The sequence below is a fragment of the Ambystoma mexicanum genome, chromosome 2p, assembly GCF_040938575.1.
Source record: "Ambystoma mexicanum isolate Mex_15411 chromosome 2p, UKY_AmexF1_1, whole genome shotgun sequence".
Classification (NCBI taxonomy): domain Eukaryota; kingdom Metazoa; phylum Chordata; class Amphibia; order Caudata; family Ambystomatidae; genus Ambystoma; species Ambystoma mexicanum.
Genome location: NC_090923.1, coordinates 1,288,865,778 through 1,288,883,152, shown reverse-complemented (window position 1 = coordinate 1,288,883,152; position 17,375 = coordinate 1,288,865,778). Strand labels below are relative to the sequence as shown.

At 46.5% G+C, this 17,375-nt stretch overlaps 1 protein-coding gene across 6 annotated transcripts in view; it reads right to left on the bottom strand.

Moving 5' to 3' along the window:
- EEF2K (eukaryotic elongation factor 2 kinase) overlaps window positions 1-17,375 on the bottom strand; it is a 347,873-nt gene that overhangs the window by 103,911 nt on the left and 226,587 nt on the right. For all 6 annotated transcript variants that reach the window (XM_069645609.1, XM_069645607.1, XM_069645606.1 and 3 more), the window contains one exon: window positions 12,913-13,045. In XM_069645609.1, the coding sequence (XP_069501710.1) occupies window positions 12,913-13,045 (133 nt within the window). The remainder of the gene's footprint in view (window positions 1-12,912; window positions 13,046-17,375) is intronic.

The window sequence follows — 17,375 nt, the reverse complement described above, 5'->3', positions numbered from 1 at the left end:
TCCTTCTTTCTTTGGAACAAAGAATAAAGGAGAGGCAGCCGGCGATTGAGATGGCCGTATAAATCCCATATCAAGAGCTTTATCGATGTATTCTTTCAAGACAACATCTTCTTTGGGAGTTAAAGAATAGGCTCGACCAGTAGGGATTTTAGCTCCAGGAATTAGTTCAATTGGACAATCATACTGCATATGTGGAGGCAGCTGTTCTGCCTGGCCTTTGTCAAACACATCAGCAAAATCTGTATATTCACTTGGTATATGTGTACCGCTCTGATGTACCACACTAATAGTGGAAATTCCCTCCATAGAGGCCAAAATATGTGATTTATTTGACACCACCTGACTGGTAAAGCAATGTTCATTGCAAAAAACAGAAGGATATTGGACCAATCCCGTAACCCAGTCAATGGCGGGATTATGAAGAGTCAACCAAGTAAGTCCAAGTAATATTTTGTACTGAGGAGCCGCAATGACATCGAAGACTATTTCCGCCGAATGACCATTTAATAAAGTCATCTGAATAGGTGCAGTCTCCTGAGTTACCATACCGGAAATCAAGACCGATCCATCCACAGTATTAACAGTTTCAGGTTTGTTCTTGTCTACAAGGGGTATAGAACATTTCTTGGCATATGTGATATCGATGTAATTATTAGTGGCTCCAGAATCAACCATAGCCTTGGAAACCAATTCTTGATCATCAAAACGTAAAGTCATCTCAACAGCTATAGGTGCGTGTGCTGGAAATGTAATGGAGTCCGATGTAACACTCGACACAGGGACTCCTGCTACTGTCGGGTTTTCGCCTTTCCCAAAGGCTTAACTGGTTTTTTAGGACATGCAGCCAGTAAATGCTCAGATGAACCGCAATACATACATAAATTATTTTTTCTTCGGTTCTCTCTTTCTGCTCTAGACAACCGGCCTCTCACCGCACCAATTTGCATTGGTTCAGGATCATTCGAAGAAGCTGCCGCTGTATCAGAACGAACCGGTGCATGCAGGAAAGGTTTTCTCTCTCCTTTGTGAGCATTTCTTCGGGCATCAATTTGTAAAATCAAATCAAGAAATTCTGAGAAACCTGTAGGAACCACTGGGGCCGAGGACAAGGCATCTTTGAGTTCCTCTGAGAGACCCTTGTAGAAAACAGCCGTCTTCTTGTCTTCCGGCCATTGGGTTTCGGCTGTTAATTGGTTGAATCGGGCGATGTAAGCCAACAGAGCATGAGTGCCTTGTTGTAGATTCAGCAACTACAGATCTGTGGCTTGAGTAGCGTAGCGCATATCAAAGACTTTGTTCATAGCAGCCAGAAGATCATAGCAATCGTACAACAAGGGGATATTTGATTCCAATAAAGGATTAGCCCAAGCAGCCGCTGTACCCCCCAAATGGGAAAGCATGAATGCTGCTTTAGTACTTAGATCGGGAAACGAATTAGGCTGTCAAAGGAAATGAAGTCGGCACTGATTAACAAAAGTTCTATAGGTTTTAGGATCACCTGTGAACCTTTCCAGGGGAACCAAGGGAAACAGTGTTGGCATAACCACTTTAAGAGTTTCCTGTGATAATGATGGTGTCGTAGTCCCAGATCCAGATGCAGTGGCTACTGGAACCTGTGCTCCCTGAGGTGTGGCATGCATGGCATCTTGCATAACATCCATTTGATGCCGTAGCATGTCCTGTGCCGTAATCATTTAATTTCTCAAGTCAGTGATTAACTGAGTCAAAACAGTTAAAGGATCCGTACCCTCCATGGCTTCTGATTCTGTCATAAATCACCAATGTATCAATTGAAAAGGATACAGTACCAAAAAAGGATAAAATTGGTAGGGCTCTTCCGGATCCTTTTTCAGACGACTTGATTGTAGGTAGGTCAAATTAGACCTTCCAAATGATACAACTCTCTGACTGATGAAACAGGCAGAGAGATGGATCACTGGAAAGGGCGTGGGTATTGTATTGGAAGTACGCCTAGGATAAAGTATCATAAGAAACTGTCCCAAACTCAAATCACTATGATAGCACAGTATTAGCATTAATTCAAAACACTGACCTTATGGCAAAACTGAAGTATTCAACGAAAGTCTCTTGAAGAAAACCAGGAGTTGAACCAACGACAAAGGAGGGGAAGATTAGTAAGGGAGACTTATCCCGAACGGCACGAGGCTCACGCTAGATACCGGGTTGGTGCACCACAGGATAGCGTCCAAAGTACTGTGCACAATCACCTTCCAATAGTTCATGAAATACTTCCTTTCCCACGAAGAAAAAAATTAGAAGTTCACCTGTTAACTGTCACAGGTACCAAAGGTTCAAAGTAGTTCAGAAAACCACGTGCAGGATTGCACGCGACAGCGTAGACGCAGCCAGGCCAGCCGCGCTTGGAGACATGGTTTCCGCGTGGAGATTTAGCACGCAAACAGGATACACGCAGCCCAGGACAGCCGCGCTTGAAAACAGTGTCCGCGTGTGGAGATTTGGCACGCGAACAGGATACACGCAGCCCAGGAGAGCCGCGCTTCAAAACAGCGTCCGCGTGTAGCAATTTGGCACGCGAACAGGATACACACAGCTCAGGACAGCCTGCGCTTGCAGACAGCGTACGCGTGGAGATTTGGCACGCGACCAGGATACACACAGCTCAGGACAGCCGGGCTTGCAGACAGCGTCCGCGTGGAGATTTGGCACGCAAACAGGATACACGCAGCTCAGGACAGCTGCGCTTGAAAACAGCGTCCGCGTGTGGAGATTTGGCATGTGAACAGGATACACTCAGCCCAAGACAGCCGCGCTTCAAAACAGCGTCCGCGTGTGGAGATTTGGCACGCGAACAGGATACACGCAGCCCAGGAGAGCCGCGCTTCAAAACAGCGTCCGCGTGTAGCGATTTGGCACGCAAACAGGATACACACAGCTCAGGACAGCCTGCGCTTGCAGACAGCGTCTGCGTGGAGATTTGGCACGCGACCAGGATACACGCAGCTCAGGACAGCCGGGCTTGCAGACAGCATCCGCGTGGAGATTTGGCACGCAAACAGGATACACGCAGCTCAGGACAGTTGCGCTTGAAAACAGCATCCGCGTGTGGAGATTTGGCATGCGAACAGGATACACTCAGCCCAGGACAGCCGCACTTGAAAACAGCATCCGCGTGTAGAGATTTGGCACGCGAACAGGATACACGCAGCTCAGGACAGCCGTGCTTGCAGACACATACGCGTGGAGATTTGGCACGCGAACAGGATACACGCAGCCCAGGACAGCCGCGCTTGGAGCCAGCGTCCGCGTGGAGATTTGGCACGCCACCAGGATACACACAGCTCAGGACAGCCACGCTTGGAGACAGCGTCTGCGTGGAGATTTGACACGCAAACAGGATACACGCAGCCCAGGACAGCCGCGCGTGGAGCCAGCGTTCGCGTGGAGATTTGGCACGCAAACAGGATACACGCAGCTCAGGACAGCCACGCTTGAAGACAGCGTCCGCGTGGAGATTTGACACGCGAACAGGATACACGGCTCCAGGAATTAGCGTGTGGAGGAAAACACGCTCCAAAAGGCCAAAGAAGTTGCTGAAGGGAATGCGAGGACGCAGGTCCGGAGTTCAGCTACAAAACGTCAAAAATGAATTAATCAGAAGCAGCGATCGACGTTTCCACGCTGCTTATGTACGTATTGCCGTGATACACGTGACAGAACTAAGTCACTTGACTTTAACGACGTGAAAAATGCAGACAACGTTTTCCGGGCAATGCATCGAACAACCTCCATTTCGAATAGAATGGTCTAGCGGTTCTATGGGCGTAACTCATTTTGTATGGAGAGGTCATTCCTGGTCCAGAGATATGTCCAGCAGGCATGACAGGGAGACTCTGGGTCCTGAGGTCGCCTCCACTGGTGTAGCCTCCACAGGCTGAGCCAGGGCTGCGGCGACATCCTCAATCGAGGTCTAGGCAGGGTGAATTAAGGCCATCGTCACCTTCTGGACGCATGGGGCCTTCACCTTGGGGGGAGGGTCCGAGCCTCGCTCCCCCTCTGCCGGAATCTTCAAGATCGACCGGGGCCTCTCCAGAAGCTTCGCCGGTTTCTCGGACTTCCTCTTACCCGAGCCAGAGCGTTGGCTCGTGGTTGATTGCGCCGGGGAGGATGCGCCCTGCCTGGCAGCCAAGGAGCCCGACCGTTCGGCGCTCCCGGTGCCCGCGGACTCGCGGTGCTTAGCCTTTTGTTGGACCCCGTCGCCGGGGTGCCCTCACAGGACTTAGAAGACCGCTCGGACTTCTTTTTCTTCTTCTCGCCTGACGGGCTCTTCCCTTCCAGCCAGTTGGCGAGACGGTGGTGGCGATCCTTCATGGTCCGCTCCGACATGTTCCAACAAAACGCACAGTCCTTCTCCGTGTGCATCTTGTCCTCATGGAGACAGTAGAGGCATAACGAATGCTCGTCCTCCTTGAAAACATTCTGAAGCTGGCATCCAGGGCAGGTCCTGAACAGCTTCCTGGGCGTCGAGCTTCCTTTCTCCTGGGCCATGTCCGGGGTAGGCCTTGGAACTTCTGGAATCCTCCAAAAGCGTAACTCGATGAAATCTTCACCCTTGAGGGGCGTAGAAAACTCCGAAATGGATCCCCGTTGATCGGATGTAGAAACGGTGGAGCTTGAGGCTCTATTTAACCGGAAAATGAGAAAAATCACCTGAAAAAGCGCTAAAACGCAGCAAAAGCTCGAGAGCTACAGCACGAGGACTCCCAACACTTGAACGTGCAGTAAAAATCTGAGAATGGCTGCCGGAGGCAGGGCTTAGGGAGCGGGCAGTCATTGGCTGGGGGCAGTATGACCCAGAGACCAGTGATTGGTTACTACTAAGAAAGACAAATCAGAAACGAAACTGATACTGATTTTTGTCTATACCGAGGATTCCCGGCCTGACGACGGGGAATATTCATGAGCATGTGAATCCATGCCAGACCCCATGCTGGAGAAAATAAATAAATAAATATGGAATGTAACAGCTGGGACCCCAAACTGTTTATCCATTTGATCATAGATTTCGGGAGTATGGGAGCACCATACAAAATCATGGGAACAATGCTTTTGCGGTACATGTCCACCATTGCCTCCATATTATTACCTCCCTTATGGCGTGTAAACCTCCTGATCATGAACCATTGCTTCTTTGTTTTGAGAACAATATAGTCTCCATACTTGTGTGCCGATGGAATACTATAAAAAGGAACTCCTAGGTATACATATTTATTCACCACTTCTAATACATCTTCACCATAGTGCCACTTAAAATTAGCCTTCGAATTCTACAACAATTTTACCAGAGGTAAGCAAGTGTTTTCCTTTCTTTCAGACCGAAGGCTAAACCAGGGGCAGGTTTCATGAACCATGTTCGATGGCCAAAAGGTGTGTGGCATGAAATAAGGAGACAAAGGGACTTGCTCCCAATGTTATCCTAAGGAGCACGGGGGGAGAGCCACACTGTGTTTACTTACCCCCCTGACTGCGTTTTCCCTGATGACTCAGTGGATGATCTTGAAAGGGCCGCTGAGGGCTCGATATTCCGCCTTTTGTTCTAGTGAGGGGTGCCCAGGGGTTGCAGGTTCCAGAATTCTTCCAATTAATGTAAATGTAAGATGCAACCCTTTTCGGAGAAGAAATGCAGAATCCACAATTCAGACCGTTTCCAGTCAAGGTCACAGCAGCTCCAGGACAGGTTCCTGTGAAGGTGGAAAGCTGTAATTTGGGGAGAAGGTTGCTAGTGGCACCAGCTGGCAACCTATAAAGTTCTGGACTTCAACGCGGAAGAGCAACGCTTTCAGCAAGTTATCCCACCAGAGTGCTTGTCAGTCCACTAGACAATGCAGAGACACTTCCGAAGGCTCAGAAGGGCAGGATCCTTGAGAGGGCTTTGAGACTAGTTGGTCCCACTAGTCCAAGGTATGTAGCACTGTTCAGGGCCTTCGGAGATTAGGCAAAAGAGCAGGGCTTCACCAGGCTACCTACTGGAAGGGATGCTTGGCCACTTCAGGAGTTGTATTCGGAACTTCAGCAGGCTGCTCTTCTTCAAGACAATGGCTGCAGAGGACCAAGTCCAAGCCCATCAATGGTAAGGATCTGCACCATTCAAACAGCCAGTAGTTGTCCAATTAGGGACAACTCTGGTTTCAAATTTGACCCACACCTACACTTTCTGGCACCATTGATATTGAAGTGAACTGGAACTAGACAGTTCCCACCCCCTTCCTGAGCCACACACGCACAAAGGAACACTAGCCTGCGAAAGCTGCTGTTTGCCAGGCAGGTGCATGACCTTAAAAGGACTCTCCTGACTTGAGAAGGCAGGAAGAAGGCCAAACTACAATATGGTCAAAGAACAAGTGAAAATCTCATGGCACAGCCATTTTAGGGCACTAGCAATGTTTAGTAACCTAATGCGGTGAACGTGAATGTGCACAACAAAAACAATGCAAAAATTGTCACATTGTAACTGCTGCCACCAGCTTGTCTTTAGGCACATACAAAGGAGCCAAACTATAGGGTGATACAAAGTGATCCCTGTTGCACTGTACTGTAAGGTGCTGTGTGCAATGTTAAAAAGTAAAAGAATTCAAAAGGGAAACATAGGGCCTCATTACGAGTCTGGCGGTAACCAGGCGGTTTTACCACCTCGGTTACCGCCGGACTCGTATTACCATTCCACCTCCATGACTCCCGGAAATACCAGGGCATTACGACCCTGGTGTCCCGGGAATTCCAGAGGCTTTATTCGGTAAATCCCCATTCCATTTGAGTCCCATAGGACTCAATGGGAATGGGGAAGTGGAAAACCCGGCACCATCTCGTGATGGTGCTGGTGTTTCCGCGTCCGCCTGGCGGGAACATCACCTCCCGCCTGCAGGACTCGGGATCGGCCGGTCCGGAATTAACAGTGGCGGCAGGTGTACCGCCACTGTTAAATCCAGACCGCCCGACCTGTAATGAGGCTCATAGTTTCCCAGTACTGATAGTCTGAAGGTCTGATCAGTTTCCCCATAACATGTGAGCAAAAGGCCAGGGAATTGAACCAGCAGGCTTTCCTTCCCTTAAAAAATGTAGCGCATTGTAAAAACAGATAAAAAAGAATGGGGTTCCATAGGAAACTATGAAGGTAAAGTTTGCAAAAAGAAAATCTTTCCTAACAATTGTATTTGTAATAACTGGATTTTAGGATGGTAGCAAGTATTTAGAAATTGTGATGACGCCTATCAATGTTGAAGATGTTTATGAACTATTTGCATGGTCTCAGTTGTAATAAACCAATGGAATAATACATCTAAAGACTAACAAGGCCTCCAGTAATGTAGTCTTTCCTGATTTTCCTAATAACACATCAATAACCCAGTATGCAAAGAGTAACAAAATAAAAACTGCAAATGTTCTACAATGACAACCAAGTTTATTGTAACCATACAGTTTCTGTACGGAGGAAGACAATGCTTATTACCCTAGAAAAAAGAACCTGCACTGCCCCTTAGCAAAGAAGATTGAATGCTGTATGTAATAGCGTGCCTTACATCACATTTTGAAAAGACTTCAGAAATGTTAAACTTCATTTGGGGCCTGGCTGTAATGAAAGCTCACAAGATAGCCCAATCCTCTTAAATCACACTTTTTCATCCAATATTTGTTAAGCTCACAAGATAGCCCAATCCTCTTAAATCACACTTTTTCATCCAATATTTGTTTACTCATTTTTAACCCATCTATCTTTCTCCAACTTTATTCTTAATGTCTATGTGCGCCCACTGTCACAAATCATACAAAGATCAGCCATGAACCCCACATGGCATATGTTTCCCAACAGGTCTGCACTATAGTTTTATATGGATGTGCACATAAAAAGAACTCAAATGTGGCCAGGGTAATTGTGCCCAAAATATACCTAAGTATCTCTTGGGAAGGTTCAAGAAGTGTTCAAAGGATAAGTCCTTTCAATTCTCGTTAAAGCCGGGATCTGGTGTTTCGTTGTAGCTTCAATGTAACAAAATCAAATCTGCGGTATGTGCTTATTGCCCCAAAATAAAGCATACAAGTTTCTAAGAAAATGTCTGTCACAAACTTGTTATTTCACTGTAAGCAATGTTTCTGGAGCGCATAGGCCACTTGACATTGTTCTTGTGCAGCTAGGGGGCGATGGGAAGAACCTCCCTCCCCGATCCCTTCTGAGTCTCAATCTGCACTGAACTATGATGGTTGTTCTATAGTGTCTGTCATATTGTAGCTAGCCTCAAAGGAAGGCACATATCCACACCAGGACAGGAGACTACACGAAGGACTTTACCAGAGTCTCTCTAGGCCTCTCACTACCTTCCCTCACTCAGGGTCCCACTGTGACAAACTCTAAACCTTAACTTTCTTTTCCTTGACGTCCTACCATGAGCTCTTACCTAGAGGACCTTCTCTCATTCCTTCCTTTTCACTTGCACTACCCACATACTTCTCCTGCACCTCCTGCACAGTTCATCTTGGGCTCGTTCCCCCATTCATCCAAGGCTCCCCTTTTGCCTTCTCCGTGTCTACTACTGTTCCTGCGATTATAATCCCCCTCTGATCTTCCTGTCCTCTTCCTTATATCTTCCACTCACCTTGAGTCTCCTCTCAATCTCATTCTCTCCACTCTTCTCTGCACCTTCTCTTCTACTGCTATTCCATTCACCTCCTCCTCATCACATCTCATTTTCATTACCTCCTCCTCTAATACCTTTTCTTTAGACACCTCATGTGCCTGTTTCTTCTCAACCCCTTCCTTGCTCCCATCTCCTTGACTTTTCTCCCCGACTTTACTTGGGCCCCTCTTGTCAACATCTCCTTTTCCTCTCTCGCCACCTCCTTCCTAACTCCTTGTACCGCCTCCTCCTTAGAAACTTCTACAGTCAGAGCTACGTTTACCCTTGACCTCCTCGGTCCCCCCCCACCCCAAGCTCCCTTTTTCCTCCACCCAAGCAACCTGGCTCTCTCTTTCTGGAGCCTCCTGGCCTTTTCTCTCCCCTTTCCCTTGGCCGTTCATCTCCGCAGCACTGTGGATCTTGCTATTTATAACCTCATGAGCATTTCACAAACCAGTACCCAAGTAATTCTATTCCAGCACAGTGGGTCTTTCCCCCTGAACTTCTTAGTCTCGCTCTCTCCCCTACCCTTAAGAGTCTCTCTGTCTACAACTGCAAGGCTCTCTCCCCACTCCCAAAGTCTGGGGTCTCTCTCCGCAACCAATGGAGTCTCTCTCTTCTGAACCAGCGGAGTCTCTCTCTTCACAACCTTTAGGGTCTCGCCTTCTCTCCAACAACAACTAGGGTCCCCCGATGTCTGGGACCTCTCTCTCTTTGATGCCTCCCTCTTGTTCCTTCAGCTCTTGCCCCTGCCTCAAACAAGGAAGCAGATTATGTTTATAGTGGCCGTCCCCCACCCTTGGGAAATCCCTTCACCCATTGCTCTGATAATCATCTGGTAATAAATAGTTATACAGGATTGGTGGATCTTAATCTGCACAATAGATGGCCTGCTTTCCAGGCTCCTTCTCTTCCCTATGTGGCTCTGCAGAGAAAGAGAATATATAGGACTGTTTCCAAGGGACGTCATTTCACCAAAATGCCAGGGGTAGTGTAAGTGACATCACACAACCCTTGACCTCTGATGAATCACAGGAAGTAATGTAATTTGGCCACACCCCAAAGTGAAATTACAGGAAGTGATGACACACAACCTTTCAACCCTTGACAAAAGTATATTACGATAAATATGGTCACGATATCACCAATGTGATATACATTTCATACAAGAATGGATCACCATATTTATCGTTAAGATCAGTGTGTATAGACTCATACTACCAAATTACTATGAATGCAAGCAGACGTCCAAAGCCAAATGATAATGATGTGTTATTATATAGCACTTATGCTTAAGCGCTTTATTAAGAACAACTAAATATACAATATCACCCAACCTGTGTTGCTACTAATTTTTCGACCTCAGAAAGATGAAAGGCTGAGTTGGCCTTGCTGGGATTCGGACCAGCACCCTGCAGATGAAACACATATCGCAGCAGCGAGTGCTCATCCCACTGAGCTATCTTACCGGCTATATCTATCTTACCACTAAAGTAAATGAGTAATTACATGTCTGAATGTTCTCAAAGTCAGAAAGCAAACAGCAGGCCAGTTCATCTGCAGGTCTGGTGCAAAGTTAGTTGGCCACAAGTCAAGCCTGCCTGGATCTACTTTTCAGGTTTCAGAGGTTGTCAAAATAGGGGAAGCAGCGCACTCACACGACATCCCGTACTCTGGGCACTCGTTACCTCATACATGCAAACAAACATCCTGAACAGCATGCAAGGGAGATGGGAAAGATAGACACATTACAACAAAGCATGAATTGTGCCACAATGAAATCAAGGGCCACTTGATGTACTATGGTCAAACATTTCTACACCGTACACAAGCTTTTAGGCACAAGGATTTTGTCAAGTGACTAAGGACACTGAGATGGGATGTTGTGTGATGATCTTAACAGAGACAACGGCAGGAAAAACATGCTATAACTGCAACTTGCGAAAAGCAAAATACACTGTCCGAAATGGATGTTTATTCTACTATAAATGCTTTTTGGAAGTTTTTTCTCTGCATTGTGAATTTGAGGTGTCCAAGAACATGCTAAATCAGTGACTCAGCCCCTGAAGGTGCCTGAAATAAACCTTTAATGAGTCTGGCAATTATTATATAGAATTCCAGAAAGGCAAATTATTTACTGCTCCAAGTGTTACACTTGTGGAACCCCCTGAACAAGAATGCCAGTCACTCCAGAAACAAAGAGCTACATGGCGCTGGCCACAACCCAGGAGCTTTCATTAAAATAAAACATTTTTTTGTTTTTAGGGGTAGCAAGGGAGACCTCAGGGGTCTCAGGTGCGACCCCTGGCAACCCCCAAATGATGTACCTGCCGGTTCCATCCTGGTCATGCATGAACACTGAGTTCTGCGTGGAGTGACAAGCTTTGCACATTTTCCAGGTATGCTAGTCCTGATGCTTGTGACCAGGTTTGTTCAGGCACCTGGGCTTGTGAACCTTGACAGGCAAAGCAGATTCTTGGATGGCACTGTTATGCAGGCTTGTTTTCTTAGTGTTGTTTTCTGCGTTTCTCCTGGCCATTGCAGAGACTGGTGTTAGTCTCTTAAAGAGGCCACACTGTCAGTTAAGCCTTTGTGACAAACCCTTTCCAAGCCTGTGGGTATGTGTACCTGAGGATCCTCCTCTGTTAATGTACCACAAATCAGGTGGTAGTATCCCTGCACTCAGGTCATCCTATCCCCAACCCACAGAGGGTGTTATTTTCCTGTATTTAGAATGTATTTTCATCTGTACTTTGAGACAGCAAAATAATGCAAACTCAGCCCCTCAGGAACCAAGCATTCAAATTATTGGCAAGAGTGGTGGCAAAAACTCCCATTCTTTTAGGACCGAATACCCCCTGTCTAGGTGCGTGATTGGTTAAGACTCCGGCTGCTCCAAAGGATGTCGGCACCAGAAATGGATGGGCTGAAGGAGATCCCCAATCTGAAACAAATGGCATAGAACGTGGTCATGAAGCGACCAACTTTCCAATAGGAATGCACGCCATAGATATTCAATGGAATTGTGGCTTACCGAGGGTTCTTGTGTGTAACACTACACCATGCTCTGCATCACCTTCAAACTCCATTATGCGTGTAACTATGAACAGCAGAGATCAGTAATGTTGACCGCAAGGACAAAACATGGAGGTCCCCATTACAACAAACCCCTTCAACGCCACCTGCTCTTAGCCCACTTTGCAATGCAGGCAGAATTAGTATCGACCCATTCCTTTCTATCCGCATTAAAATGCTGATGCAGGTGGAGACGCAGTCAGATTACCCTGCACAGAATTGAGAAATGCACTAGCGGTCTTCCCACAATACTTCCCACTTGGGGCAGGGAATCAGAGCCATGGACAAATTGTTTCTGCTGGTTTTCACAAATCTTTACCATTTACAACCACCATCAAAAGGAAGAGTTTTGTGTCTTTTAAGTAAATGTGTCAATGACCCAAGCAAAACCTTAAGGGTTTTGACGCAGGATGGGGAGCTCCCATGCTGACACTCTGCCTGGTACGAAGCTAACTTACCTACACCAGGACTTAATATTTTTTAACTAATTCACTGCCATGTGGGTCACTTAAGCCATCCAGTTCTATAGCTAACCCTTACAGAAGGAGATAATCTGCACGCTCAGTTGGTGCCATTCAGTATATGACAACGGCCAAAGAAGTGGACATAAGACTAGTGATGGTCATCCAAAGCGAAAGGGATCCTACAGATGCTGTAATTCCATTAGATTCTATCTATTGCACAGATAAGCCTATTCAGTATCTACAAAGAAATGTGTGTGCATGGAAAATCCCCACAGACAAAAACTAACAAAGAAATGAAGCATTTATAGGCCGATGAAAAAGGTAAGCTACTGATTAGAGTTCTCCCAAGGTGGTCAAAATAATAAAATAAACTGTGAGGAGTACAAGGTTAACAATTGGAAATGGGCCCGAGTCACAGCAAAACACACTGCACCACATGGCTTTAGAGATTATTCATATGCTATGTGTGCACATTCTATACTGAAGTGTTGAAGGGTTTCTAATTCTTGGGAAAAGGTAGAAGCTGGGATGGGATTGAGCACACTTTATATGAATAAATCACTGGGATTAGAGTGTGGTCCTACGTGCCATGCCTCATCTGCCAATGTGTATGTTTACACCAACCCAGCAAAGCAGCCCCCATTAACTTTCCTGCCAACGTCATTGAATCGTAGATCTAGAAAAACCCTCTCAAAGCGTGGCTAGTTCGACCAGGCTTATTTTACCTAGGTTTCCATCTCCAAAGTCTGTGCCGCTTTCCGTGTGGATCTGGGGGTCCGTGTAGAGATCTCCAACTCCCTGGATATCTACTACAATGAGCTGATGTGCAGAGCGCTCAAAAGTAAAGTGACTGAAGGCCTGTGAAAAAAAAATGGAAATAATTTAGAGTCAAAGAATGCACAAGAGAAATACACATTATAGCATTGGAGATGTAATGAGGTTAAAACTGCTTATGTAATCGCAAGTTTATCAAAATAAAGCACAAATTACGGGTTATAAAGTTATGAAAAATGCACTGTACAGTTGTTGGCCTCTTTGTTTTAAATATGTGCATTAGCTAACAAATTAAAAGGAAACACAAAAACAGATACAAATAAATATAATGATATCCTGAGACGAAAAGAAAATATTAAAATCATTAATAAAGGTTAACGACATCAGTACATTGTTAAATTCATATTGGTAAAAAAGAGATGATCGGCAGGTATCAAAATGTGTGTACACCTACATTTAATAGAACAATCATTAGCATCTACCCCTTTAGAATAGGATGGAAAAAAATAAGTACACAAATTAATAGAAAGAGTAGAAACTCATCTAAGACCTGCACGTGCTTATACAAGTTAGGACAAGTGGCATAACATATCCTCCTGATAGTGGGTAGGTCTGACTGATATGTGTCTGTAGAGAACAGTAACATGTTTAGGAGTGCTCCTCCATCAAGTGCTGCAGTTGCTGCAATTCCTACCACTTACAACCTCTCCAAAACAGTCATCTATACCAAGGACAAAGCTGTTATATCCTTAACTCAAGTGTCAAATGTCCCTCCTCAGCGGTTTTTGTACCATCTTTATTCTTTTTTATAATCCAACTAGGTTAAGTACCTGGCTTCGCACGGGATGTCCATTCTGAGATTTTTTTTCATATTCCACCAAAAAAGATGAACAAATATTGTTGTTTGCCACAAAGGAAAAACGCGATACATGTTAATTTCACTAATTAATTGAACACCAAATTTCAATTTATCTAAGATTAAAATTCTCAAATGAATATCATATTTGCATGCTTACTCTGATTATTTGCAGTGTTGTTAGCAGTGGTGGCCATTTTCGCTGCTAAACACACACTGCAAATAATCAGGTTAAGCATACAAATATGATATTCATTTGAGAATTTAAATCGCAGGTAAACAAAAATTTGGTGTTCAATGAATTAGTGAAATTAACATGTATTGAGTGTATTGCAAAACAAATCGATGAAAAGACAGACACACTCACTCTTTAATTAGAAAGAAAACAAAAAAAGTTCAGCACAGACAGCGCGATGATGACCACTTTCTACAAATGACCTGTAGATGGCGTGAGGAACACCACAAAACATAATGCTGAAAAACAAAAAAAATATTATCTCGGGAACAGGATGACCTATTTAGCTAGAACTAGGTGCGTTAATTCGGCAATGAAATACAAGTTTGCAACTCCTTCTCATTAATAGTCATATTATCTTCTTTCCTGATGTTAGATTTCAGTTTTTTTTATTACCTTTATTGGACGTCTGTATGTTTATCTTCTTAATCCTGCGACACTTTCTTTGTGTTAAATAAATAGAAATATCAGTATCTTCAACGGTCGGTGCATATGGAGGAACAGCAGTGGCCTGTTCTAGATTAGTAGATTCCATAGTGACACAGCTTTCTAGAAATGTGGGACTCACATAAGGCATACGGCATCCAATACAGAATGGTAAGAAAATTGAGAAGAAAATGTGTATAATTGAATTAAATGTTAATGCACATAACTACCTTTTGGATATACATATGAATGGGCTGACTTTACCTCCTCTCTTCTGACTTATACCTCTAAACTCTCCTCCTTGGAGACTTCAACATCCACCTTGACTCCACTGTTCCTTCCTCTTCACTTGATCTCCATACCTCTTTCTCCCTCACTCTTCTCCCTTCCGGCAGTAACCACTCTGCCAGACACATTCTTGATGCCTTCAGCCCTGCAGATCTCCTGCTCTCCAACCTCTCACTAACCCTCTCTCCTGGTCTGACCACTCTCTCCTCTCTTCTCATCTGGGACCTCTCGTCCCACTGACTGAACATCAACTAACACTGCCAGCCTCCTTCGTGGTCATCCAACTGATGAAACGAGTGTCAGCTGCTGCGTTCGCCGCCATCCTTCTCCCTCCGCCTTTCTCTCCCACTGACTCTGTCCTTGCCAATCTTCATTTTGCTATCACTAACACTCTTGACATTCTTGCCCCTGTCATGAAGATCCACCTGAAACCTGCTTCAAGCATAATGTTTTAAGTTACTTACCCGTAACTATTGTTCTCCAACATGGGCCTGGCATGGATTAACATGCTCATGAATATTCCCTGTCATCAGACTGGGAATCCTCTGTGAAAGTAAAAACAGTTTCACTTTCACTTAAAAACTGTATTTCCCCTCTTAACCAATGTCCTCTGGGTCATACTGCCCCCATCCAATGACAGTCCTCTCCCTAAGCCCCTTTTCTGGCAGCCATCTTCAGATATGGTAAACACGTATAGTGGCAATATGACAAAGAAGAGCCGCAGAGGGGTTGGAGGGGGAGTTTGCAAGTGAATCCATGCCAGACCCAAGCTGGAGAACAATAGTAACAGGTAAGTAACTTAAACCTTATGCAGCATGGGGTCTGTCATGGATTCACATTCTCATAAATAACAAATACATAGACGGGAGGTGGCAAGGCTCAACAGAAGCAATAAACCCTTACCTCTGGAACAGGCTCACCTCAAGCGAACAGGTTGTGTAGCACTGCTTGGTAGACACTGGACTCCTTCCTGGAATCCCTGCCGATGCAGTAGAACTTCATGAAGGTGTGCGTGGACCTCCAGGTAGCAGCCCTGCAGATGTCCAGCAGGGGCACACCAGACAGGAACACCGTCGTCACAGCGATCACTCTGGTAGAGTGGACTCTCGGACGGCTGGGCAGCGGTCAGTTCGTCAAACGATAACAGTGTGTGGTGCAGCCGGACAGCCACCTTGAAATGGAAGCCTTGGACAAGGCCTTCCCATGGGTTCACAGGACCAGAGTTCACAAACAGTTGAGAAGTCTTCTGAAAACTCTCTGTGCTTGTCACGTAGAACTTCAGGACAAGAATAACGTCCAGCGAGTGCACAGACCTTTCCGCCGGCGACAATGGTTTCGGGAAAAAAATAGGTAACACTAAAGGCTTGTTGAGGTGGAATTACGACAGAACCTTTGGCATCTTTCCATCGTGCTGAGCAGGTGAGCGCTCCATAGCAGAAGATCCTCTGGGCCTTTTTGGTCATTTTCTTTGCTTTTCTGTGCCCCCTTGGCCCGTGTGCAGCCCTCTCCTTCCCGACCCCTTGCTTCCCTATTCCTTCCCGACCCCTTGCTTCCCTATTCCCGCCTCCCCAGCCCTCCCACCTCCCCTGATTGGTCCTGATACTTCCCTGCTTCCTGGGCCATAACGACCCTCCTCGCTCCCTGCCCGCACCTTCCATCGTGCTGAGCAGGTGAGCGCTCCATAGCAGAAGATCCTTTGGGCCTTTTGGTCATTTTCTTTGCTTTTCTGAGCCCCCTTGGCCCGTGTGCAGCCCTCTCCTTCCCGACCCCTTGCTTCCCTATTCCCGCCTCCCCAGCCCTCCCACCTCCCCTGATTGGTCCTGATACTTCCCCTGCTTCCTGGGCCATAACGACCCTCCTCGCTCCCTGCCCGCACTTTCCATCGTGCTGAGCAGGTGAGCGCTCCATAGCAGAAGATCCTCTGGGCCTTTTTGGTCATTTTCTTTGCTTTTCTGTGCCCCCTTGGCCCGTGTGCAGCCCTCTCCTTCCCGACCCCTTGCTTCCCTATTCCCGCCTCCCCAGCCCTCCCACCTCCCCTGATTGGTCCTGATACTTCCCCTGCTTCCTGGGCCATAACGACCCTCCTCGCTCCCTGCCCGCACTTTCCATCGTGCTGAGCAGGTGAGCGCTCCATAGCAGAAGATCCTCTGGGCCTTTTTGGTCATTTTCTTTGCTTTTCTGTGCCCCCTTGGCCCGTGTGCAGCCCTCTCCTTCCCGACCCCTTGCTTCCCTATTCCCGCCTCCCCAGCCCTCCCACCTCCCCTGATTGGTCCTGATACTTCCCCTGCTTCCTGGGCCATAACAACCCTCCTCGCTCCCTGCCCGAACTTTCCATCGTGCTGAGCAGGTGAGCGCTCCATAGCAGAAGATCCTCTGGGCCTTTTTGGTAATTTTCTTTGCTTTTCTGTGCCCCCTTGGCCCGTGTGCAGCCCTCTCCTTCCCGACCCCTTGCTTCCCTATTCCCGCCTCCCCAGCCCTCCCACCTCCCCTGATTGGTCCTGCTACTTCCCCTGCTTCCTGGGCCATAACAACCCTCCTCGCTCCCTGCCCGCACTTTCCATCGTGCTGAGCAGGTGAGCGCTCCATAGCAGAAGATCCTCTGGGCCTTT